Source organism: Dysidea avara, chromosome 11 (genome assembly GCF_963678975.1).
Source record: "Dysidea avara chromosome 11, odDysAvar1.4, whole genome shotgun sequence".
Lineage (NCBI taxonomy): Eukaryota > Metazoa > Porifera > Demospongiae > Dictyoceratida > Dysideidae > Dysidea > Dysidea avara.
The window spans coordinates 8,523,946-8,551,296 of NC_089282.1; the positions used below are offsets into that span (position 1 = coordinate 8,523,946).

At 37.0% G+C, this 27,351-nt stretch overlaps 1 protein-coding gene and 1 long non-coding RNA gene across 3 annotated transcripts; one reads left to right on the forward strand and one right to left on the reverse strand.

The window, feature by feature from the left end:
- Positions 1–26: 26 nt before the first annotated feature.
- LOC136237597 (scavenger receptor cysteine-rich domain superfamily protein-like) lies at positions 27–26,215 on the forward strand. Of its 2 annotated transcripts, XM_066027802.1 has the most exons (7): positions 27–173; positions 3,193–3,388; positions 4,963–5,099; positions 5,593–5,788; positions 6,751–6,899; positions 19,705–21,785; positions 25,798–26,215. In XM_066027802.1, the coding sequence occupies exons 1-6, from the start codon at positions 110–112 to the stop codon at positions 19,806–19,808; spliced, it is 846 nt and encodes a 281-aa protein (XP_065883874.1). In that variant the 5' UTR covers positions 27–109; the 3' UTR covers positions 19,809–21,785; positions 25,798–26,215. The 2 variants fall into 2 exon arrangements, with proteins under 2 accessions (XP_065883874.1, XP_065883875.1); XM_066027803.1 differs by lacking the exon at positions 6,751–6,899.
- LOC136238740 (uncharacterized) lies at positions 12,161–14,410 on the reverse strand. The gene is made up of 3 exons (XR_010693192.1): positions 14,327–14,410; positions 12,979–13,050; positions 12,161–12,464 (listed from the first exon to the last, which is right to left on the reverse strand). It is a non-coding gene; the product is annotated as an uncharacterized lncRNA (long non-coding RNA).
- Positions 26,216–27,351: the final 1,136 nt, after the last annotated feature.

A 27,351-nucleotide genomic window follows, 5' to 3' on the forward strand; every position in this document is an offset into this window, starting at 1 on the left:
ATCAAATTAAAAAATTGCCAATTTGCAAGCATGGGCGTGAACACCACTAGGTCAGAGTCCACGGAACATGCACCTCTTTACATCCCGTTTGTGAAGTTTAGTCAATAAAATGCGACTTTGTGATCCGACATGGCCAATCCTCTTCTTAGTAGTATTCACTGTACCTGGAACTGGTGAGTTAGCTAATTTTACTATTTATTATTATTGTTTATTAAGCTGTAATTTGATTATCCCAATCTCGGCTGCATGATCGAAGGTTGAATTCTGGCAAAAGTATTCTCTTAGGCTGTTGGCTAAGCCGGCTACTCATCATCGTCATATAATGTACCTACGTATACTGTCGCCTACTGTGTGATTATGCCAATCTCACCCCCAAACAGTGGCAGACATATGTACACCAACTGGCGGATTGACGCCAACAGCAGCAGTGTGTCACGTGCAGTTAGAACCGATGGCATAGTCAAAAATTATTTTTATGAATCCTCTAACTATCTTTAAGAGGTGTGGACATAGTGGAGATTTGACAACTGAGCTTCTTTGCCCCAATAGTGGGGAATTTGACACTAGAATTAGGCATTCCAGCCCGATTTTTAAATTTTGAAAAATGGACTTTTTATATGCTCAATAGATAGAGTATTGATTGCCGATCTCAGAAATATATAGTTTGTCGGGTTGGAATTAGCTACTTTGGCATGCATAGTGCTTAAAAACTGAAAAAAGGTATATTTTTTCTCCAGGGCTCCCCATACATTTTACAGGGAAAATGGCACAATTGAATCAGGAAGCCATCTAGCAATCTGGACTATCTTGAAACTGCAGTTGCTTCTAGCTGCAAGTTTGTACATGTAATGAGAGTAACTTCAGGTCTTATTGGATCTCAGTAATCTTTGTATGCTTTGTGGTGAGCAAATATGTTTCACCTATTGCACTCTTTTCAATGCAATATGGTGTATACCCATAGGCAAGTGGCTATCTCAAGTAAGTAAAAACATCAAGTTAACTTATAAAGGTAAACAACTAAAGTGGGGGTGCCACAATGATGCAACAATACTTAAGGTGGAGTTGTGGTTTCAATTATGGCATTGTTATGCCGACTTTGAAGTGGTTTATACTTTTGAGCTGATGACACAGCCATCAGAAAATTGCTCTGGAGCGGAAAATCGCTAACCCGAGTGAAGTAACTACACACTTTAAAGTAAGTACCAGTGACTACCTTCCACCCGACAGTACATTTTTTACAGTTTTAAAGTATTCTACATACATTACAATGCTTGAAAAGATTACAAAACAACACAAAACTTACTTATATGTAACACGCACGATAAAACTAAGATTTTCGCGATGATCAGCATGTGGACAAACCCCACAGTGATTTTCATCCTCATTGGAGCTCAGACGATGGAGCAATCCCAAGTTAAACACGAGTTGTCATTTTGTGCCAGGGTTCTATTGGGGAATATACGGAGAATTTTTTTATTAAAAAATGTCGGATAGTGGAATGCCTACTAGAATTAAATCCCTGTATTGCCCCACCCCAACATTGAGGCATGGTGTAGCATACTGAGATAATAGGTCACTTACGCATGTGTATATACCAGGTGTGCCTTTGTAGGTATGGGTAGAAATGCCATGCCTTTTGGGTCCCCATATAACTACAAAAAATTAATGGGAATTACATCTTGCATTGTGCCAACTACTTTGACTAACAGGCAGGCTATACTAGCTGCAAAGAATGTTTCAAAGGATTAATTCTCAGCCTTGCAGTGTAATACAGCAAAGTACCTTCTAAGAAATCTATTACTAAAACAAAGTGGCACTTTTTAGAGGAGTTTGAGTCAAAATGTTTCCCAGTATGATTGCATAGCTGAATGTTATAGAGTAGCTGACAGCTCTATTAGAATATCTCAATTTTAACACAGAAATATGTTGTATTTCTAAATAATTTTAAATGTTAATTGCAATAATAATTACCAGTTTGGTAGGCAAAGTGGAATGTGGGTGGGCCTGACAGGAAACAAGACTTAATATAGGACAAGACATAGCTCAGTAGATACACATAGCCACAAATCTATCTACAATTTTTAGTTCATATAATTATTATGCACATTGTAGCTATTATGTCAATTACAATCTTTGTGTGATTTTAGTGGGAATTTTGGGCCCTGTCTCGGACCAAGTAGCTTATCAAATTCCTACTCAGTAGCAACTGCCACAGTCTCGGTTTTTGAAAATTCATGTAAAATTTACTAATTTAAGTAAGATGATATATACATCGTGAGTTTAAGCATTTCCTTTGGTGATTAATAAATACATAATGGCTAATCACCTATATGTTAATCTTAATCTACTGATTAGGCTTGCGTCAATTATGCCTGCATAATTTCAAGGATATAATAGGCTAGCAAACGCATCGAGCATTATGCCAGCACAATAGGACAATTTTCAAGATTTTAATTCAATGCGCAATGCGTGTGCCAAAAATACAGCAAAACATAAACACTCTACTCCTTAATACTGCATTTCATATCAAGAAAATGTGAAATGTTGTTATTGTTATTGCTAATTATTAACATTTCGCGGAAATAAGATTGATATACTCTAATAGAGCAGTCACTTAATCTAATACAGCAATCAGGAAAAGCTGATGTACTCAAATAAAACGGCCTACTCTTGATTTTGAAAGCATAATTTTGAGCATAATAGAGGTGGGATTTTTGAGCACTGCTTAAAAGTATAGTAGGCTATTTTCAAGGCAAAACTGGCTCAAGCCTACCATTGATACAGAAAAATGCTAATCTGATCTGATACTGATACCCATGCATCAATACAAATGGTGATACTGATGTTGACAATACAAACTATCATACTTGTTGTATAACTAGATCCATATTACAATATTTTATTTTTGTGACTGTTGTATTAAAACATTGGATTACGTGGCGACTATTCTATTAGAGAGGGTGCAGTAATTTTAGGTCAAAAACAAAGCCTGCAATCACATTAAAGTAAGCACAGAAAGAAGAATTGCACTGATGAAGGCTTATGCAACTACTGAATCATACATTATGTCTTCGTTGCATGTGGACAAATAAGCTTACTATGATTAAGCACTGTAGCTATCATGTTTATGATACTGCTTTCATGCAATAGTTTTATTCCACATTAATTTTACAGTCATGTGTGTTCTTGCAGTTGTTACTCAGACCCAAGGAGATTTACGATTAGCAGGATTTTTTGCTGATCAAGGTTCTGGTAGACTAGAGCTCTTCTTCAACAACCAGTGGGGTACAATATGTATTAATGGATTCACAAGGGAGAGTGCTAATACTGCTTGTAGACAACTTGGTAGAAGTAGAGCATTATCATTCGGTGAAGCTGATGAGCTTGGGTTTGTGCATATTGTATGTTTATGTATACAGCATGATCAGGGTTTGCTCAAGAAAGTTTATGGAGTTTCCAGAAGCTATAGTCAAGTGAGATCATATACCCTTAAAGCAGTCACCCTAATACAACAGTCAAGCATATTTTACTATAGTATACTGTTGAATCACTCTCAAATACAACTTCAGGGGCTATCTTTCAAAATATTTCTAGGGACCATGCCCCTAGATTAATACTTATCACACTAAGGTATGCACAATTTTAGTTATAATGTTATCCAGCATCCAGTAATAATCATTATCCAACTGCAAATATGTAACTCAGCAATTTAAATTTCACAGTGTTTTTGGTATCATACAGACACAGTTGCAACACTGAGGCCATACCAATTATTCTTATGTTTCATGGATGGCTAGTAGTAACCAATCAGGCTAATATAATACTGAAAAGTTATGTCAATTGTTTCTTTTGAGAGCAAAAATGTAGTTATAGCTACAGTGGAACCTCAATTATCAGAACTAATTTGGGGGGAAGGGTATTTGTATAATCGAATAGTACGTAAAATTGGACTTCCTACATTTTATGCAGAGCTTTGCTCAACTACTTTAATAAAGCATACACTTGTTGACAAAATACCCTAATTGAACAGTTGATTTGGTGTTTGGATAATCGAGTGTTCAGTTAATCGGTGTTTGGATAATCAAGGTTCCACTGTATGTACTTCTATGCTAGAAAAAGCTTTTAAAATGTCACTGCAAAGGAATTGTAGTTAAGATAGACTATTGTCAGATATAAACTGTATATATAAGGCAAAAGTACACAACATACTTGTGCCATAGATTTTTAAAGCCCAGCTAGGTACCTGGGATATATAATCCATCACATGATTTGGCAAAACACTGACCCACCACATCCTTGAAACATAAGATTAATATTAATAGTCATGGCCTGACTAGATAGATACATATCACTATGCAAAGTTAGAATCATCTTAAAGTTTTGATAGTGTTTTATTACAACTGTGATATATTTGCTATAATATACAGTAGTTGGTTATCTGGCTGCCTCCATTCATGGCCACACAAATTGTATCTTGCAGTAACAGAATTGTGATCACATGGCTATGTACGATACATATAATACAATGTATCTGATTCACAAAAATAAAACCCTCTATGCAAAACAGCTTGGCTGTATAAATGGGTGCAAAGCAACTGGTGACCATAAGAGCTGATATATACGTATCTGGAGTGGCCAAGAATGAATGCATTAATACAAATGGGCAATCAGCCATAGCAAATTTGCAGTATACGATTCCATTGGTAATATACTTATTATGGTTAATGAGTATATATGCATATATTTGCATGGCAGAAATACATATAAACAAACATATATTTGCATGGCAGTGAACAAAATGAATTAATTAGAAATTCAGCAAGACTGAACCATAAATAAATGATGTTACAATATTAGTAGCATTTATAATTTGGCAGCTTAATTTTCTTCCTCTACACTGGTTATTGAAAACGGCACTGAAACGATTAGAAATGCAGCATTTATTTTTATGTGTTACTTTAGGTTTGGTCAAGGTAATGGGATTATTCATTTTAGTGAAGTAAATTGCTTTGATGATAGTATCCATATTCTACATTGTGATAATGATGCTAATAGGATTAGTCAGTGTAGCCATGGTGATGATGTAGGAGTAGTCTGCTGTAAGTGACTAATGAATAAACAAATTATTGCTACTCTTCTACATAATTATGCATTGCCAATGGGTAAAAATATAGCACAGTTGCAGCATATATAGAAAAGTATTTGTGATAGCTTTTCTTCCAGCATGGTATGGTTTACAGTGGTTCCTCTGTTATTCGGCCATTGATTATCCAAATGTTCTGTTATCCAAAATGACTATTCGATTAGAATTTTTTTTGTCTAAGGTGTATGTTCTATTAGAGTATTTAAATGAAGCTCTGTATACAAATCGCTTATCCATTATCCAAATGTACATAGGACCCAATAAGTTCAGATAATAGAGTGAACACTGTATGTATGTATGTGTGTATGTATACAGAAGCCTTCATGTAGTAACAAATTATTTTAACTATTTTCTTTTGAATTTTGTGTTGTCATTGGATACACTAGTAATCCTATTGTTTTACAATGAACTGTTTATATCAATTACTATACTATATTTATATGGTCTAGCTACTACACCAGCTTTCCAGTATAACGGAGGTGTGAGACTGATTGGTGGTCCATATCGGTCAGAAGGAAGATTACAGTTGTATTTCTTTGGTGTATGGGGTGGTGTATGTGGTAGAAGTTTTGACACCCTAGCAACTGATGGTGTGTGCAATAGACTGGGATACTCACACAGTACAGGAATTAGCTATGTTGGAAGGTACATACATACTAAGTGTGAATATCACTGCATAATAAATTATTTGTGTACTGCCACCTGTGCTTAATAGTAGTGACTCTCACTGGCACAAATTGCAACCCAAATCCTAGAACATTTTCACTGAAGTTCACCATAAGAATACTTCGTGTATTGCACAAAACAACCTCAGTCCTGACTTCAGATCTAAGAAAACATTCACAAAACTACTAGTTTTATTCTGACACTCTCCTCCACTCCAAACCTCTATGAAGTTTTGTTCAACAAAAAGCAACCATAGAATGGCCAGAGCAGAACTTACTGTACCTAGCTACATGAGAATTACAGGGAGAGGAGCCCCATCCTTAAACCCAAGGTCACTATGCCACTTACCCCGGACTCCTCTGAAACATAATCATATCAATATTAAGTTTATAAAATTTTTGTTCACAGTTAATATATAAAAGCCATGCGATCACAATGCATTTACTTTATAAGTTAACATGCCTATCACAATACTGTTGTGCCATGTTTCTTTTAAATTTATGGCAAATATTTAGACCTGTATTTTTGTCAGTAAGAGGTATATACAGTATTTAAACCTGTGCTATCATCATTCCATAAGGTGCTTATTATAGAACTATTAAAGAAATATATAATGTATTAAATGTGCATCATCCAGACACTAAAATCCAATGTGGCACACAACAAGCAAGTGTGTATTATACAGGAACCCAAAATGTGGTTGTCATGCATCTGTAACCATGGCTAAGCAGATCTAGAAATGTGTAATTTTGACAGTGGAACTTTCTTAGGGGTGGGATACCTCCCCTACTAAATTTTACCTAAATCACTGTAGCAATCTTCAAGACAAAGGTCATCTTATTACTGTTGAGTGCTTCGACTTCTGAACATGTATTGTAATTATGTCTATAAATTATGTTAAAACTACTGAGGAAGTGGTATTACCTACTATTTAATCACAGGGCTAACAATACTCCAGTTTGGGTTACTTCTGCATCAATTGATTGTGATACATTCACTGACTGTTTTTCTGGCTGCTTTCGTAATCCTGAAGAAGGAGATGACCTTTCAAACAGTTGTTTTCCATCTGAAGATGTTTATATTTCATGTGGTAATACATAGAAATAGAACACATGTGGATATGTATGCGCAATATTTGTAGTAATGGTGTGTGACACATTTGTGAGAAGTGGTCCTTTATTATGATGCAACACACGGTAGTGTGTCGTGCAGCCAAAAAAATTGATGTGCTACTACTATACACCATGAATTATTGATAGGAAGGGAAAAAAAAGCGATTTTCATGTATGCATAACTTCATAGTCTGTTCTACAAAGTATACTATTTTGTGTATTATCGCTGTATGGAAGGTCTCACACAAAATTTAATTGAATCTGCTACAGCCATTCCTGAGATATGGGCAGCTGTAGGTTTGATTTTGTTTATTCATTTTTTTCTTTTGAAATGGTACAAATATTTTCCTTCTTTTTTGTATAGCATGCAAAATTTGTTATAAAATGCAAATGCGTGACTCAAATGCTTTGAAATTTGGGTAATAAGACAAATATACAAACTAAGCTTGCTATGAACCTGATTCATATGTTATCATGTTTATTTATGTAGAAAAAAGGATCAAACATTTGGGCATACATGTGGTATATGGAAATTTCTGTTGACTTATGTAGGTTAACCATCATAGGAGTGCGATACAAAAAAGAAAGAAGAAACCAAGATAACTGTGGGGTTAGATACTCTAATAGAACAGTCACTACAGGGTAAAAAGCACATGCAAGTTTATAATTTACACTCTGTGTGTTCTACTAGAAGTCCTCAAAAATATGTGAGAGGTTTTGGGTAGTTGGAAAAGGCGGATACGGTCGGACACGGACACGGATAATTTTAAAATACACTTTCACATTTACAAAACAGTTATTTTTCATACCTAACGTTGTTTTTACAGCAGCATTCACTTCCAGACCCAAGCGTCGATCTTGTCATAGTGCTTATCCATATATAAACGCATGTGCGAGGGATAGACTAGCACTCCACAGCAGGCTTGTTGTAATTACCCAACAAAAGTAATCAGTACAATTACAATTACTTTTTGAAGCCAATCTAATGATTACAATTACAATTACTTCAGTATGTAAAATAATGATTAATAATTACAATTACTTTTCAATTACTACTGTACATGTGGGGTTAGAGCTGGGTGATATACTGGTATTGTTAATAATCTGTGATATTTAAGTCATACTGGTTTTGATACTGCCTGCATTTTTTAATACAGCCATACCATCTGAGCACTATGGCCTCCCTGTGGGCTTGTTTCATCCCATATTTAGAAGGTAACCAGACATGTGACAATTAATGTTTGTAGGCAGGTGCTGATGTAGTCAGCTAACCAAACTATGTAAACAAGTTTGTTAGTGGTAGTTTGTACCTGAGGCTTGCTGAGCTACCATGGGTATTTGGTGCTTTTATTGTGGTAAATGGCAGTTACTTTAATACCAATAGCTTTTGCATTAATACTGTGATACTTTTTTATGGAAGGTATACCGTTTGTTATTTTTCAATACCGCCCAGCACTAATTGGGGTACAACAATAACTTACTTACAGTTCTCCAGCATTAATCTTAAGGTACGTCTATTAACTCTTCAAACTTTTTTGGTAATAGTCTACATATATTTTGGTCTGAGAACATTGCCACTATGGTTGAATACACACTCAAATGGTACAAATGTTGCTGCTATTCTTTGTTATTGTACTTAAAATGGGGTATTTATTTGTTTTTATCTTCCAAAATTTTAAAGGGCTTTCATCCTTTGTAAACTCTGCGTCATCCAGATACATTTAAATGTTTCTCTACTATTGAACATTATGTACCCCATGGGTATCCCATACTGTACATAAAATGTTTAACTATATGGTCAACAAATACATGAAATATAATTTCAATAATTTCTTGCAGCTACATGGGCCACATGTTAAACATGGGATTGTGTACATAGTATAGTCAAGTTATGGAGTAGTACTTTTATATAACATAACTTTGATTACTTTAATTTAATTACATAATGATTATTGACTGAACAGCTAATTACAATTATAATTACCATTATTTTTATGCTCAGTGAGGAATTACAATTATAATTACAATTACTTGAAAATTGCTAATGATTAGTAATTAATTACGATTACAATTACAACAAGCCTGCTCCACAGGCTATATAGTGTTGTATACATGCTCTAGAAATCTAATTCAGAGTCACAGAGATTAATCTAGCATATCCCAACCTAATCTCGTAGGCGAGGTCCTTGAAATCCTCAACACTTGGTATAAGCGCCTGCGCCTTATACTAAAAGGCGTAAGATTGTGGATTTGGCCTGCTAAGCTAAGTTGCATGGGGCATATAAGCTAATCTCTACAACTATATAACTTGTAATAGACTTTAGAGCATGTGTACAACACTATATGGTCTTTGGCATGCTGTGGAGTGCTGGTCTAGTCCTTTGCATGTGCGCTTATAAATGGATAAGCGCTATGACAAGACCGATGCCTAGTCTCGCGTAGTCAGACCCTATTTCTCTGCACGGCGCTTATCGATTGGAAATTATAAGTGCCTGCTCCGATCGATAAACGCCGTGTGGAGAAATAAGGTCTGGCTACGCTAGACTAACCGACGCCTGGGTCTGGAAGTAAAGATTGTTGTAAAAACGTTAGGTATGAAAAATAACTGTTATATAAATGTAAAAGTGTTTTTTGAAAATGTCCGCGTCCGACCGTATCCACCCTTTCCAACTACCCAGAGGTTTTGGCTATTCTAGCCTCACTTCTCCTTCACAACAAGTTCACAGTATTGGTTAGGCATAACCAAGCCCATAAACATCTTCAAAGCAACCCCAAACCCTTCAAAGAAGTTTCTATGAAATTTATATTTAACTGAATTTTCTGCTAATTGATTGACTGACTGACTGACTGACTGACTGACTGACTGACTGACTGACTGACTGACTGACTGACTGACTGACTGACTGACTGACTGACTGACTGACTGACTGACTGACTGACTGACTGACTGACTGACTGACTGACTGACTGACTGACTGGCTGACTGACTGACTGAATGACTCAAACCTCCAGCCAAGCATCCAGTACATGTAGCTTGACTATGGTTAATGCTATACAGACTTGATTTCTTCACTGTTTGACATTGCTTCATCCCAAGATATGCTTTTCCACCAACCACAGCAGTTACAGTGTGTGCATCATAGACTTATGTACCTTTATTCTCCTTTTTATCCTAATTCTTTCTCGTCTACCACATAGGCATTAATTTGCAGTAATGTGGCTTCAGTGCATCTGGCTGCCATGAGATTTGTCCATAATCTTTGCAACATCCGCAGTGATTGAATTGATTGCAGAGGCCCTTCTCATACTGTTCTTTGTAGAGCTGCATAATTAATGGTTAGAGTATACCTGTAGGGACCCACCAATTATGCTTTTTGTTTTACCCATTATGCTTTTGAGCAGTGCTTAAAAATTTTTCCTATTATACTAAAAATCGACAACTATTATGTATACCTAAGTTCCTATGCTTTGCTAATAAATGTGCACTTATGGGTAAATAATAAGTGGTTGAATCGAAGTAGAGAATATAAATCTTTGCTTGTCAAAATGTATTTCAGAGAAAAGATTGACACACTTTAACGGAACAGTAAACTGCCTGATTGTTCTATTAGAGTTGCTGACTGTTTTATTAGAGTATATAAATCTTTTTCTGTGATTTGTATTTTTGAAAAGCAAGGATTTATAGTATGGCACAAGCATTCTGCCTATTTTACTAGCATTATGCTCAATGCTTTCAGGCACCTATTATGCTCAATATATATGCGAGCATAATCAGCGGGTCCCTTTTGATATCTGAAAATGAAGCAGAATGGCCATTTGCATCCAAGTAATCGATAGTGGAGGCACGTTTAATCATGCAACTTACATAGTGGATGGATTGATTACAGAGGTGCTTCTTGTCTTGTACTTTTCTTCATTTGTAATGTTGTACAATGAATGGATTGAGCAAAGCTGAAAACAAAGCAAAATGGCAACAACACTTTCCACTAGGGCCACATGTTATGTCTGGCTGGCACCATTTTTTCCTTTGATAACTATGGTGCTGGCACACTCTATTCTTAATTCTGAATTGAAATGGGAATGCATGCACACACTATACAAAGTACTGAAACAAGTGACATGGTCACAGCTATGTGAAATCCCTGCCTTGGCATTTATAACAACTTAAATTTGACGTAACTTAAATTTGACGTAACTTTATCTGATCATGTATCTTGTCTCACAGCTTGATTCTGTACATTTCCACTATCCTTTTTAATCAAGACTCACGGTAGTGAGTCGCGCGGCCAGTAAAGCAGAAACGCGCGCCGCAGACAATAAATGACGCGACCACTACGTGAGGATTTTACAAGAACGAACGTTCTCAAATTTGGCCTTCCTGTAATCCACCCGTCACTTACGCTATCCCTCTGAAACTCTGGAGTTGAACTCATCGTGTCACTAGTAACTACCACACAAGCAGTGAAGCAAATCCATGCCGATTGTTTCGTGATCGAGATTGCCGACATGAAAGGGGACGTTTCATTTTTTTTTTTATTTTTTTTTTTATCGCATGCGGTTAGACGCAACCGCAGGTGTATGCCTTGCGTTCCTTTGTGCATTCCGAACATTGATCGCCCTGTTATCGCTTCAGTATTCACTCAATCACCTCAAGATTCACATCATCGATTTCACCATACATGATTACCCTACAGTCGTGATTTCAGCACCAAACGAAGTTTCAGTCGTCCTCAGTCGACCTAGAGGCCAAATACAAATCCCAGATTGTTGTTTTCCGCAATACTCGCTTGGCATGTAGGGCAATGTGTCTTTAAACTGTTCTGAAAGTTTCGTTCAGATTGAAACATTTGTTTTCGAGAATGGCTAGTTTGAAATTTGAATTTAGTCGCCCCCACGTCATTTGCTCTCTAAGAATTTTACTCGGAATTTAAAGAATGACGCAGAGCACAACTGCGGTCTCTGGGTATTGATGAACTGGCGCTCTATGTAGTTAATCAGTACATATAGCCACCAAGAAGTGTGCTGCCATAGATTATAGTCCATAGATATAGCTAATCTATGGTGCTGCATACCATCCTTCGTTTTGAAATTAGTCGCCCCCACATAATTTGTCCTCTAAGGGCGCGGCTTAAAGAATGACACAAGAGTACAACTGCGGTTACCAGTTGTTGACACAAGCTGTGAGTAATTAGCACATGTAGCTAGCTTAAAAGGAAGTGTGCAAAATCGCCTAATACAATTGTCACCATGCATTATTGCATTTTATAGCACCCCCACACAAAATTACACATGTAATTACAACATACAGAGGAGACACATGAATACCAAACACTTTTCACAACAATAATGTAAGAATTGTACAATAATGACTGTAATATAACTGCTATGCAAATGTTTTCCAGTGGCCCGCCATGGTAGCAAGTCTCACATGACGGCATGTATATTCATCCAAACACAATGGGAGTAACGAGTGAGTATGATGACAACAAGTTGGTATGACTCCATTTGTAGAATCCAGATGAGTGGGTGTGGCTCCAGTATGTCTAAACGGTTAACAAACATTCCTGTTATAAATACGTGCTAGAGTTGCAATATAATAGTATAGTATTTAAATGCAATAATACATAGTCTCCATTGCATCACTATCAAACGACACTAAGTGGAGGATATTGTTGCATCTCTAGTATGTACACTCTATCAGTACAACCTATCTTAATGGCCACTAGTATAGAAAGACAACCACTCTTGAAAAGCCAATTCCAATTGAGAATTTATACACTGTTACCTGCTGAATGAGTGAAGGTGGCAATAAACAAGTTCCACCGTAATTTATACACGTGATCTGATCCTGTATATTCTGTCAGTGGATGAGATCCACTTGGCCAGGACAAAATGTGACTCAAGTGCCCTGGATGATCCATACTCAACCAACTTATGACCCAGTGGCACAATGGAACTGACTATTTATAGAGAATACAATTACATTTATTTCTAAGATGTGTGGATGTGTGGACACATTACAACACATTACATGTACATACAAGACACGCTACGTACTGTTTTAGCATTTCAAGTCACCACATTATACACGTACCAGTCAACAATGCTTCATAGTGCCCATCAGTAAACCTGAAGAAAAGTTACGAAAAATAAAAATTCACATAAGTACAATGAAACCTCATTAATATGGCAGACTGTGGGACCAAAAAATTTGGCCTGAATAACAAGGTGGCCTTATTAATGAGGTCATAAGTAATGCTTAGCTATATTTGGGACCTACTAGAGGTGGCCAATATAATGAGGTGGTCTTATTAAAGAGGTGGCCACTAAGTGAGGTTTCACTGTACATATAGTTCACAATATTGTGAACAATATTAATGGTTAACAATATACACTGAAACCTGCAGGTCACTTCTTGTGGAAGATTGCTCTCTACACAAAATGACACATTCAGAGATTGTATTTAGATGGATGATACAGTAACGCATTGTGACTTCAATACTCGTGATGTGTCACTGCTAGGCAGCAACCATATACACGGCACTGCCACATCGCACTTGCTCGCACACACAATTTTGCTAACGATTTTACAAATTGATAATTAAGGGGTGTGGCAACTAGCTGTTTCCCTTCTGTACAAGTGGCCACCAAGACAGGTCCACTGTGGATGAAAGCCAGGCATTAGATATTTGGTATTTCATGTGTTGAAGACATTCCAGGGCTTCTGGTAGTCTCAAATCTCACCACAGTTTAACTCAGGCAGTGTTGTGGTCACCACTAAACTACTGGAATGCTGTGTTATGTTCATCTTATGCTTGGCTACTATATTGTAGAACTGAAATGGATACTCTGAAAAATATATCCTATGGATAATGACTTCATCACTTTCTTCATCAGGAGCTTATAAGGACCAACAGTGAAACTTTTTACACTTGGGGCTGACAGTCAACTGCCTATGTCTGAAGCAGTGCTTTTGGTGCTCTAACAGATTGGCTGCCCCCTTGCTGCCAGCACTCACTGTCTCATACGCTGTCATACACTAAATCCATCTCTATAGCCAGTTAGAACAGCATGCTTCTTACCTTTTTTTAAGGCCGCATAATGCAGCCACCTCTTTAAAAGGCAAGGTTAGAAAATTTTGTCCCTACGGCCTGAATAATGACCAGTTTTCACTGTACTATTAGTGATTAGTGATCATGGGGGATTATTTATTAAGATACTAAGATATACAAACGCTACAACCTCTAAATATAGCAGTAAATTTTTTACCCTGGTCCAATGTCTCATAATAATCGTGACTTCGTGAGAGACTCTACTGTGACAAATACATGTTTATCATGATATGTGCTAATCGCCTTTTTACAATTAAGTTTTACAACACAAATACATGTATAGTTAAACTCACCAATTGCGACTAAATCCCTTCAACACGAAAAGACAAATAATGAGACAACCTTGGAGACAACAGCCACACAAGCCTATTCTGGTTTTTTACAGTACATAATAAACAAAAACAAACTATAATAAACAAAAACAAATTATCTTACATATGGGCCTCAGCGACCTGCACTGCAATCGGTGCCTCAGCAATGGGACAGCGCAAACTGGACCTGGCACCGCGAATGCACATAATTGCAGACCTCAACAAAGAGAAGCTCAATTTGCATCTCAGCCATCCCATCACTATTCCGTAGGAAAGACTGTGCTTTGCACTCAAAAGGTTGGCCAATCTCTTATAAAACTGAGTAGCAGCATCACCCATTCCACCAGTAGTGGTAAAAATTAAGGGAGTAAATGAGGCATTCTCTACTTCATGAACCCGTTGTTGGTATTCACGTCTCTTTTCCTTGTCATGACGTCGGTATGCAGAATGTAGGGGTTGATTTGAGGGTGCACTAGGGTTAAAAATTCTGACATCAAAGTATGACCTCTCAAACCGTCCTCCCCAAAAACCATTAGCTGCAATGTCAAGCCTTGCGTTATCATCACGATTAGCTGTTTTGTATTGAAGGGTCTCACCAGAAAGAGGCTGAAGGTGGGGTTCAGTGACAACATTGTTACAGACCTCGGAAAGTAAATTGGCAGTTAGATCACGCACTTCATTATGTCTCAGAGAAGGAAACCCACCCTTTGGGCAAGACAGAGCATGTTCTATGGTAAAAGAGTGACCACAGGCACAGGAAGTAGGGCAGGCAGATGGTAGCCAATGATAGCGAAGCGCAATTGCATCACGAAAAGCAGTTTTATGAAGCACAAAATTATGCGACTTCAATGGAAGACAAGAGAGCCAATTCGATGCACCCTTCTCCTGAGCCAACATGACTGAGGAACGCATGCTAGGAGGAAGTTCATCGAACAAATGATTGGCAGATTGAAGTTGCTCTTGATGGCTCCTAGAGTGAAACTTGGATCGCAACTGAACCTGTGCATCAAGACAGTCACCTAGTTGATGTACCTGAGAGATAATCAAGCCAACGAGACCAGCATTTACTTCTACAGAGCAGGAACGCTGCTGTGACACAACAATCGAAGGATCAAACACACCAAGGCCTCCTAGCCGCACAGGCAAGGAAAATAGCTTTCTCTCAACATCACCAGGGACAGTTCGACCCAATAGACTAGGAAGGAAAACAGATTTAACAAAATGTTCAAGAGGAAGGAAAAGGTCTGTAGAACAAGAAGAAACACGAAAAAAATAGTTCCATCGGAAAGAGAGACCATGACAAAAAGCAGCATAGGAAGCATGAGGTTGTGTTTCGGCAAAGAGGCTCAAGGTCTTAAGATCATCAATCCAGCCATCCACTTTACGTCTCAAAAATAGCTGTTCAAAGGCAGGAGTGCCAATTACACCTCCCAGATAACGGTGTCCTTCAGCAGTAACCTGAATGTCACAGTCTCCAAAAATTGTTCTAGCATCAGTTAAAACAGTTTCCTTGACTATCAAGATAGTTTTAGTAGCATTTGGAAAATAGTCATAACGGGGCCCTACGGAAGATAACAAGTCCCACCACTGCTTAAGCTTGGAAAGCTTGCCACCAGCAGCAGAGTCATCAGCATACCAGCACTGCTTTACTAGACCAGTAAGACGAGAAATCAAGGGCAAAGTACCGATAGTGTACATAGCCATAGCGAGAGGATCACCCTGGGTAGTCCCTTCACTAGAAAAGATGGTACGACCTCCAGTAAACAAAAAAGCATCAGTACGATAAGTGTTAATTAAAATGGGAGCAAGAGAAGGGCAGAGGACCTCAACGTTTCGGAGTGTTACTTGACGATTTAACTCATTGAAGGCATTCTTAGCATCAACAAGGAGAACACCATCAACCTCAGGCAAGTCAAATATTTGTTTCATTGCATGGACAGCAGCTTCACAACCACCCATTTGACCAGCACATAATTGAGAGGATCCTGCAGCCTGCTGTAAATCACGCCCTATAATTCTCATCACAGCTTTTCCAATAATTCTTCGCAAAACTTCACCCACACCAATAGGGCGAACACCAGGACGCTTGTCAAGAGGAATTAGGCGACAAGCACAGTAAGCAGATAAATATTTTGAATTAACATAAGAGGTGGAAATACGATGGGCAAAAGCAGAAACAGCTGCACACAAGTCATTAGAAGCATCACCAAACGCTGTACAAAGATGTCTCCAAGCATGAGCATCAAGACCAGAAGGGCCTGCAGAGCCACTTATCTGCATGACCACTGATTTAATTAAAGCAGCATCTAAGCCATCAAATAGAACTGGATGAAACGATTGAGAGGAGTCAACGGGATCAAGTATAGCATCAGGGTCTGCAGCACGACCATGAGGATGTTTTTCATGCAATACATCAAACACAGTTTTGGGAGAACCATCAGACAAGGAACCCACTACATGATCCAAGTTAAGAGGGCCACAGTCGCAAGAAGGAGACAGACAGCGAAGAGCAGCATTAACACGGCCCTGAGTCATAAGGTGGGAAAACCTGGAAGAATGAGTTTGATCATCACAGGAAGGACGATAGCGAGGTGAAGCAGATAGATGTTTCTGTATGACAATCCCTTCATTAAATAAAGCTAAAAAATCACCCTTAAGCCAAAGATCAAGTCGTCTCTGAAGGCAAGAGCGAACTACTCGAAAACTGAGTTTGGACTCGTTGTGGGGTTTCTGTAAAAGCAAGTTGGGCATCAACATGGCAGCCTTTAAGGCAAATGGCTCTAGAGCTGACTGTTTACTAAAGGAATGCAGCAATGATGCAAGTTCAGATACAAAGGATTTACCCAAGTTACCTGATGGCACGGTAAACAGGTTTGGTTTCCAATGGACAACTTGAAAGTATAGTTGGTCGAGTAATTCAAGCACAGCAGGGCTTGGTGAGCCACGCCACTCAAAAGTAGTAAGAGTTGACAAGTTAAAGGAAGGAAGGTTTCGCACATCTGAACTGGTTGCACAAGTGGGGCAAATAAATGGTCCATTATCAACATCAAGTATTCTACCTTCAGCAGTAGTGATTCCGACACAATGGCCATGATACCACTGGCAGCAGTTCTCACTGTGGCCATCACACTTAATCATAAACCCATCAGTGCCAAAAGGCCGCCCACAAGAGCACCACACACGGTCAGGGTCATCATCGTCAACATCGACGTCATTATTAGACAGATCAACTGGTTGTTTTCGACGGCTCTTCTTACGCCGTCCGGGCATTCCAATAAGTGCGCATCAAAGGATCAGAACTCAAGAAGCAGAGCGAGAGAATAACACGGTAACAAATGGTAAACTCAACCTACTTAGCGCCGTGCCCAGAGCCAGGAAGCGAATACCTATTCTGGTGCGTATTCTGGTGCGTTTATTTAGTAGTATTCTGGTGCGTATTCTGGTGCGTTTATTGAATAGGCCCAAGCCTATTCTGGTGCGTTTATTTAGTAGTAATATAAATTTTAAAGGCGTTTATTTACAACAGGACATAATTACGCGCCCCTCTATTGTCTCTGTACATACTTGCCTTTTCTTTACTATTCTCATTTCATTTCACAAGATCTCTTGGCAGGGGCGTAGCTTCTTCACTTGAATTAGTCAATGCTTGAAGTAGATCGAGATACTCTAATAAAACAGTCACATTTCTACAAGTGCCATATTTTTATATTGTAAAGTCTGTAAGTAGCTAGTAATTTAAACTATACAATCCGATGCTAAGCAGAAGTTGTAACTATGCTAAATATTGATTGCTGTGTTCAGCGGTGGAGCAAGTAGTTGATATGAGGGGGGCTGGGCTGACCCAGACTTATTTCTATAGTTTAGTAAGGTGAGACCAAAAAAAAAAAAAAAAAAAAAAAAAAGGTCGCAACCAACTGACAAGAGCTTCCACCTCACCAGCTACCATTTCTAGCTGATAAACTACATAAAAATCCTTACATAGCTCGCTACACACTGAATACTTTATTAGAGTGACTGCTCTATTAGAATATCTCGATCTTTATCACAGTTTTCAGCCCCACTCCAAGAAAGATAATTTCGGTGTGATATCATTCTGAGGGGGGGCTAAGCCCCCCCCTTTCCGCCGCCTATGGCTGTGTTACAGCTGTTTTGTGACTGCTCTAATAGAGTATCTTGATCGTTTCAATGCAGTACAAGATGAAAGGCAAAGTGTTGTTAAGGGTTTACTAGTTAAAATGGGTGTTAGTTGACTGCAGTTGCATGCCACTAACAGGGCCGTCCAGAGAAATTAGAGGGCCCAGGGAAAAGAGTTAAAGAGGGGCCCAGGGGCAAGGAAGGGTCTAGATCCTGACTGCTCTATTAGAGTATATCGATCTTTCTTTAAACAGGTATTCAAGTGGCCCCTTTCAGGCTGTGGTAGGGGGAAAAATACCCCAGTTACCCCCAATGTGGGCGGCCCTGGCCACTAAAATTACAGTTATATTTTAATATTCTGTCACTGTAATCTGGGGTTTCTGTCAAAACCATGGAAACTACTGACTCACCTACTGTTATCAACAGTGCATTGCTTATTCTAACAAAAAGTATTGAAATCCCATCCAAAAACAGCTTATAGCTGTAAAAAAAGTGCGCGTCCAAGTAAAGCAGAGTTAACTGCGACAAAAAGTAATGATATCATAATGCGGCCATGTGCGAGGTGTGCAAGTTGTAATATTAGCTAATCAGATAATACAATGTTATTGTTAAAGTGTTAATGAGAACTATGTGATGCTGCTAGTTTTGAAGTGTGTGAGCATCTTCATAAATGCCACATAAATTTAATTCTCAATAAAGCAATGTGTATAGATTCTCTGATAGTAATAAATAGTTTGAGTTTGGCCGCCTTTCCTGTATACAGCAATGCTACGAACAAAGGAAAGGTGGCCAAACTCAAACTATTTATTACTATCAGAGAATCTATACACATTGCTTTATTGAGAATTAAATTTATGTGGCATTTATGAAGATGCTCACACACTTCAAAACTAGCAGCATCACATAGTTCTCATTAACACTTTAACAATAACATTGTATTATCTGATTAGCTAATATTACAACTTGCACACCTCGCACATGGCCGCATTATGATATCATTACTTTTTGTCGCAGTTAACTCTGCTTTACTTGGACGCGCACTTTTTTTACAGCTATAAGCTGTTTTTGGATGGGTATTTATTACATCAAGTCTTATGTATTATGTATGTATATTATGTATGTAATAGGGATTATGTTGTGTTTTTATAACATGCATCTATGTACGTAAGCATGAATTTATGTATTATTAATACATTGTCTAACTCAATTAAATTTATCTGGTGTAGAATTTACTACTACCCGATCAGCTGTTTGTTTACAAATACCAGCGGATGGTATGTTATTCATGATTGTGTACATACATCCTATACACATGTATCCTGCTGAGTAAAAACCTGACTAGTTTGTATTCCTTTTTTGATTATTTGTTGTCTAGAGGAAAAATCCAATGGCCATGTGCTATTAAAGTTTCAGCCTTATCTGTTACTCTGAGTACTCTTGGAGGTATATGATAGAGAGCAGGAACACAATTGATTTGTACAGCGACTATACTACAAAATGCTTATTTCCAGGAAAATTCATCAAGGGTAGGCTTTTAGCCTATGTTCATCTCACAAATAAGGAGGCTGTTGAAGCTTAGAAATGGTGAAGATGGAGTTACATTTTACAGCAAACATATGTAACTCATGTTTGCTTAAAACTACAAGTGAAACTAAGATATTTTTACTCTCCGTGAACAGGCAAATATGGTGGATGTTAATATACATTATATCAACCTGAGTCTTGAAGTTGTTTCACTGTTTACTGCAGTGATTAAAACATACATAAAGTTATTTTGTAGCATGCATTTTACACAATGTATATTGATGCAATATATTCCGAATGTAAGAATTATGCCAACTAATTGGGTTTTTGCTCAGCAGGTTTTAGCTCAGCAGGTCACATCTGTATTTCACCCTCTGCTACATGCTACTATTAGAGTACAAATGAGATAAAAGATTGCACATTTTCTTGTTTACAGTTTTCACAATATAGCCTTACATTAATTGGGTCTGCTTTATGAAGCTGGGCTTATACTGTATGTATGAATCTGTATGTACTGTTATACCATGGCTATGAAGGATTTTACTGATATATACGTGGGTGTTCAAAGGCACAGCTCAGGATTTTACTCGCATATTGCAGGGCAATATTTAGCAACATGGTTTACCCATGGCTTTGATGCCCAACTGGTTCAAAGATATGATACACTTTGACATGTTATTATTGAGTGACATGGAGTGGTAATATAAATTGTGGGTTTTGGTTTATAGGTCAGTGTAGTTTCTAAGTTTTGACTAGTTGATAGTTACTAAACTGAATAATTGTTTGAGCAATGTGTGGATGCATATTTCTACCTACCACATGTCAGTCATTGAGACAATTAGGAGAGTAGCTTATAGTCCTAAGTACTTAACTGGATGTATGAACTAACAATAGTAAGTTAGTAGGCTTAAGTAGTGTACAAAATGCATATGGTGAAACTGAAAGTTAGATTCCACAATCACAACTTTTCTGGCTTTGTGTGCAGAAGTATAATAGCATATAAATAACATTCTGAGGGCTATCAGCCCATTCTGTTAATCTTGTCAGATACTGATGTACAAAATAAACAGGGTGAGTGCTTCACTTATACTATGACTGCATAGACATGCATTGTACATTGTGTGTACTGTGGTATGCCAAAAGGCACCTGTCAGGCTGAAGCAATGTTGAATAGTGAAAATATCTAGCCTGTATCCATAGCCATTGTTTAATTATGCTTCTCTGAAGGCATCAGTCAGTCAGTCAGTCAGTCAGTCAGTCAGTTAATCAATCAACCAATCAATTATTCAGGCAGTCGAAAATTCCACTAATAAATTTTTAAAATTTTGTAGCAATATTTTGGGGTCATTCTGAAGGCACTTTTGAGTTTGGTTATATGCCTATTGCCTAACCAAAGTGCTATCAAGATATTGTGAGGCTGTGGTGATATTTTTGGCCAGAAAAGCCAAAACTTCATGATCCCTAATAATACGTACTACTTTACTGTATGATATTTGCTTACAAGTTTGTTTGTTTGTTACATGTATGTAGCTCCTTTTGTAAATGTACCAAACAACAATGGTGAATCAAATGAAGAATCTTCAGATAATATAGCAGTTGAAGTTGTAGCATCATTTTTAGGTGGAGTGATTTTACTGACATTTATTATTGTACTCTTCACAGCATGTAATGGTGTTAAAAAAACAAAGAATTTGTTTGAAGGATTTTATGAATGTTGTTGTGAAGGATGTCTAAGTGTTTTAAGAGTGCTTGATATACGACGATACTTCAGGCACATACAAAGGTATTTTTGCATTATGTGTGTACTTTGGAACCTATCTTGGTTTTCACCTGGTTTAAAAAGCCACCTCTCTACATACATAGGCTAGCCTTAAAATTATCAGGTGAAAATTTTGTACAGCTGTCCACCTGTTATCGTGACTAATGCAGTGATCGCTTATTAAAGTGAAATTATTTTGACTGGCTTAACAATGTTTCACTGTATATAAATGTACTTGTTTAATTTGTATATGTATAAGCTTGCTACACACTGCTTTGATACTTTGACTGCTTTATTAGAGTGACTGTTCTATTAAAGTGTCTCAATCTTGGTATACTAAAAATTTTTGGAGGGGGGTAATGAACCCCCTTTGACCCCCCCCCCCCCTGTATCCACCCCTGGTATATGTATGTATGTATGTATGTATGTATGTATGTATGTATGTTTGAATGTGCGTATGTACATATGTACGTACGTATGTATGTATCTATGCTTAAAAATGGTATTTATACAAAGAGCTATCAAGACATGAATACATGTATTGTATTGGCAATAGTATTAATAACCATTATGGGTTTATTATGCCAGACGTCGACAATAAAAATGCGACATTGAAGGTTTACTGAAGGGGGTGTTGTGCAAGTTATTTGAACTCTTATTCCTGCGGGTATTATAATTGGAATTGCATTTCCTTCTTTGAAATTGTTGTATTATATGATGGAAGAGGAGTTAGGCATTGATGAGGCAATAGCTAGGGCATCAATGATACTGAAATTACACACAAAGGTGAAACCTACTCTATATTCATTTCAACCTTTGAGGGTTCCAACATTTAGCTCTTACAAAGTGCCATTCAATTTTTAGCTGCAAGACGTATACGTACAGTGGTCCCCAGAGTTGGGGTAGTCACTTTACTTCTATAGTGCAACCGGGCATAAACCTCCAAACTTATTTTACTTCCTCGCCCATGCATTTATTTCTATATGCCACTAGATACATTCTATAATGTTTTTATCCTTTCATGTGTTGCTTTGCTCATTAGTATTTCATAATTTTTTGTTTTTTTGTGGTTATACATATTTGCAGTGTCTCAGAGCGTACTTTTATAAATTGTGGTTTTCAACTAATTTCACAGAAAAATCCATAATCTGACTTTACGATGTCATAAAACAAAAACTAAAAAGAAATTTACAAAACCCCAGCTACAAATTTTAGGCATGTCTATCTCCTTTCAGAAAATAATGAGTATATGTAAAAATTTTGAAGTATGTGAAACTAGATGCATTTTTTCAAAACCCTATGAAAATCACAAAAATCACCATAACTTACTTTTAAAACATTTTTTTACAAATCTGGTTCTATGAATTGTCGGGCTTGATGAGACCTTTCATCTACTAGAAAATTATTGAAAAACTCAAAAGTATATAAACAAGATACGAAAAAACCAAAAACTATAAATATACCATTTTTGAGATAATTGTGGTTGTTTCCATGGTAACCTGTGTACAGATATGTACAGATACATGAGTATAACCATGTGCAAAAAACAGAATTAAGATGTGTGGTGTATGTCTCAAGTTATAACCAGAAACATGAAATTTAACTTTTTGGAAGTACATGCCCGGTTGCACTATAGTTTCTAGTTATTCATTGCTTTTATCCCATGTAACTTTAGTTACAGTGACTTGTTTTATAGGTAACTGAGTACCTAGTTACTAGCTACAAATTATGCTCTTATGTAACATGATTTTTATGCTTCAGCGAAGGAAAAAGAGAACTACAGTATATATATAGATACTCACACTTATGAAATAGTGATTCTGTGGCCATTTCAGCTCAATTTCATGTCATTGAAGCTGAATCATTAAGTACAGTACACAGAATGAGTTGCTGTAGCACAAAAATTGAAGTGCTCTTGCTTTTACAGCATAATTACCTATAGTTACAATGTAACTATTGTAACTCTATTGTTACTTGTTTTCACTTTTTTGTAATATGATTTATGACTGGTTAACCAGCGTGTGTACTTCATCTAAGGAAAGCAACAGATCTACTAAAAAAACTAATTGTGTGATTCAGCACAAGTCCCAATTATTTATTAACTGAAAATAAAGAGCCTATTCTAATACAGTTTGTAACATTAGAAATGAAGAGCAGTACAATAAGTGCTCCTGCAACGTATGGAAATTATGGACAATTGTCATTATACAGTAGCTAACACAGAAACTACCCACAATTCAATACCTATAGCTACAGTATGTGGTAGTTAAAAAAGACACAAAGGAGGACAAAAGGTAGGTCCGCAATGTACAGTAGCTGCGAAAAGGCACACCTTGAACCTATGCAATGTCATAGCAGTAGCTCATGCTTTAGCATTTACCATAGTGGAGCCGTAAATCAGTTTTCCACTAGTCAAGAATGTTTGCTTAAATAAAATAATTCTATAGAAACTTGACAATGTGCATGTAATAAGTGATTTGATTACTCTGAAAACATGTTTCGGTTTGATTATACCTAACCAAAAAATATTGCCAAGTCATTGTGAAGGAAAGATGATTAGTTGACAGAAAAGCACAGTTCTTCATAATCAATATCTAAACCAAAACATCCAAGCTGCAAAAAAAGATGCAGCCCCCCAAAAGGCCAGGATAAAAAGTTGTGAAACCAAACGTAATGGCTGTGATGGTAGATTAATGGCAAAAAATTTAATAATGACAATTCTGGTGAATTGGTGTTGCTCTTCCAAGTTTCACTAGGATTCGGCATAAAATTCACCTGAACTGTCATTATTTTGCCATTATCACAGCCATTTCTTGGCCACCACTTTTGATTTCATATCTTTTTTGACTCTGGCCTTTTTGGGGCGCTGCACCCTATTTTTACAACTTGGCTGCTTTGGTTTTACACGAATTATCATTATTATGCCACTAACCTACCATCACAGCCATATCTTGGCTGCCATTTTTAGTTTCATAACTTTTTCATCCTATACAGGGTGACTTAAAACTTATACAGAATGACTTGTAACATACATAAACTCTCTACACTCTACCAGATGGATTGTTTTCAGATGAACTCTCTACAGGGTGTTATGTAGCTGGACTCGCTACAAGGTGATTTGAACTCTCTACAGGGTGACTTGGTTTTAGCTGAACTTTCTACAAGGTGATTTGTTGTAGCTAAACTCTCTACAGGGTGACTTGTTTGTAGCTGAACTCTCTTACAGGGTGACATGTTGTAGCTGAACAATAAATCTGCCAATTGAAACATCTGTTACTAGAATTTTGTAGTATAAAAAAGCTTAGTGCACTAATAATGTTAATAGTGTTAGGAGAGGTAGAGAAATGGAGTGCAAATCATATGGCTTCGTAATTGATGAAAACAATCCCAAAGTAATTAAGGCGTGTGACAGAGCTAAATATTTCCAAAGTTCCTGAGCACCAATTTACCACTTACTATATACATCACACGAATTACAGTGGGGATTGCAAAACTACTGCTACATAAAAATAGCCCACACTAGTGGATGTGCTTGTTTATTTGTGGCATGTGCTTTTACTTTCTTTGGTGCACTACTCACTACTGTGAGTAAAAAGTAAAGACAACTATGCTACATGCTACAGAAAATTTTGACAAAAATGAAGTTGTGGCACAAGGGACCAATTACTAACAGGGATATTACGGAGTTTTCAATTATCAGAAATGTAATTTCTGGTATACATTTCTGGTAAAAAAATGATACTTTTCCATTTATTTTTCTGTGTTACACAAGTTGTCCCACCCTGAGGAATTAAGTTTGCACTGCAACATGGTTTTGCTTTAGTCCGAGCATTACCAATCAATTGGTGTATATACATATATATATATATATATATATATATATATATATACATTATGATGTTTTCTTGTGTGTTGTGCATCTGCATCAGCTTCCTTGTACCACGTGACTTATCACGTGTCACAACATGCATAGGATGATCCATAATATTGCCATACAATACTGTACATGTTGTGTTCCTCATGTTAATGTTCACAGAAATACAACAAGATCACCAAATGAACTAGGGCCGGAGATTGGAATTGTTCATATAGTAGAGTCAAGACCATCAAGACGGTCATCTAGTAGCAGTAGCAATGGTAGTGAAGATAGTTACAAACCAGGAGGGGATAAGCCACCCGACTACAAGCATGCTCTTAAATATTGTGAAGCAAAAGAAGATGAAGGTTATCCTGAACCATCACTAGTGGATGATACACCACCACCTAGTTATGATACTGCTGTCTAAATCTTTGTGTGTTATTCACAAATAATGAATAATCTTCTTTTTTTTTTTACTTTGAGACAGTACACACATGTACATAATGCATACAGCTAGCTGTGCATATGCTACAGTCTAATTGTAACTCTACTACATATCTGTTTTGTTTTGATAAAATGTAACATTGTCATTTCGGTGCAACTACGTTAACATTATTGTGTGCTTTGAAAATGCTATAGTACACCATTAATGTACATGTAGCTAGCTGTGCTGGTTATAAAATGTAAACAGTTTAATTTGGCTAAAACATGCACAGTATGCAGTAATCTTTAACTCTGCATAATTATTAACACTTACTATATACATTGTCTAATAATGTCTTTGTATCAAGCTACATCACTTTTATTGTTTTCATAATTTACAATAGTTGCTGCCAATAAAGTGATTCTAAATTATTACAACAATACCGATTGAAGTCACCACAAAAAGTGAGTGAGCATATTATTTAATCATAAATTAAAAATGAAACATGACTGGGAGAAGATGGTGGACTCTGCAAAAATACAGCACTGAGCAAATATACAGTACTTACATTAGTGAGAAAAACAGTGTAATGTAAACAAAGCAGGATTATATTAAAGACTGCATGTTAGTTTGAAGTTAATACAGAAAGCATATTACACAGATATAATCATATATATGGTCAGCAAGGTGAAAGTGATTAATTAATATTTGCATTTTTGTGCATTGTTAAGACTAGAGTAACCCAAGCAAAGACTACCTTACACTTATAGCAGTGTGGAAGAGTGAATCTATTTTGTGTTGCTTTTATTCAGCTAGGATTTCTCCTTTGTGGAGCATAAATAATTTGGGGGTCAAGAAGGCTACACTCCAACTATATACAAGTTTACGGTTATATATATATATATGTAAGATTCAAGATATATTCAAGGCTGTGTCAGAGTGTTGATATATATATATAATAGGATAACCATGCATGTGCACCTCATGTACACAATCTTATTGCGTATGTTTTTAACTTTGCATGAAATCATAGCCAAAATTGTACAATAGCTAGTGGCTACTAGATAATTTTATTCTGAAAGCTCTGGGTGTATGACTGAATGAAATCCCAATTAAATTCAGGCTGTCTGAGTGTGAAGGTATACATAATGGCTATGCCATTCTCAAACCAAGGTAATATAATTATAATTTAAATCAGATTTCTGAGATTAATTTGAGGGTATGTAACATTTTTTATCCATGAGTATTTTGAAAACAATGCGTCCCATGGCCAGTGGTTAGGAAAATTTTGAAATTAGCTACATGTC

Excerpts from the sequence above, each read along its gene's own strand:
- LOC136237597 (XM_066027802.1), top strand. The coding sequence starts at position 110 with ATGCGACTTTGTGATCCGACATGGCCAATCCTCTTCTTAGTAGTATTC. Across the intron at positions 174-3,192 it reads ATTCACTGTACCTGGAACTG|TTGTTACTCAGACCCAAGGA; the intron begins GTGAGTTAGCTA and ends GTGTTCTTGCAG. Across the intron at positions 6,900-19,704 it reads AGATGTTTATATTTCATGTG|AATTTACTACTACCCGATCA; the intron begins GTAATACATAGA and ends TATCTGGTGTAG.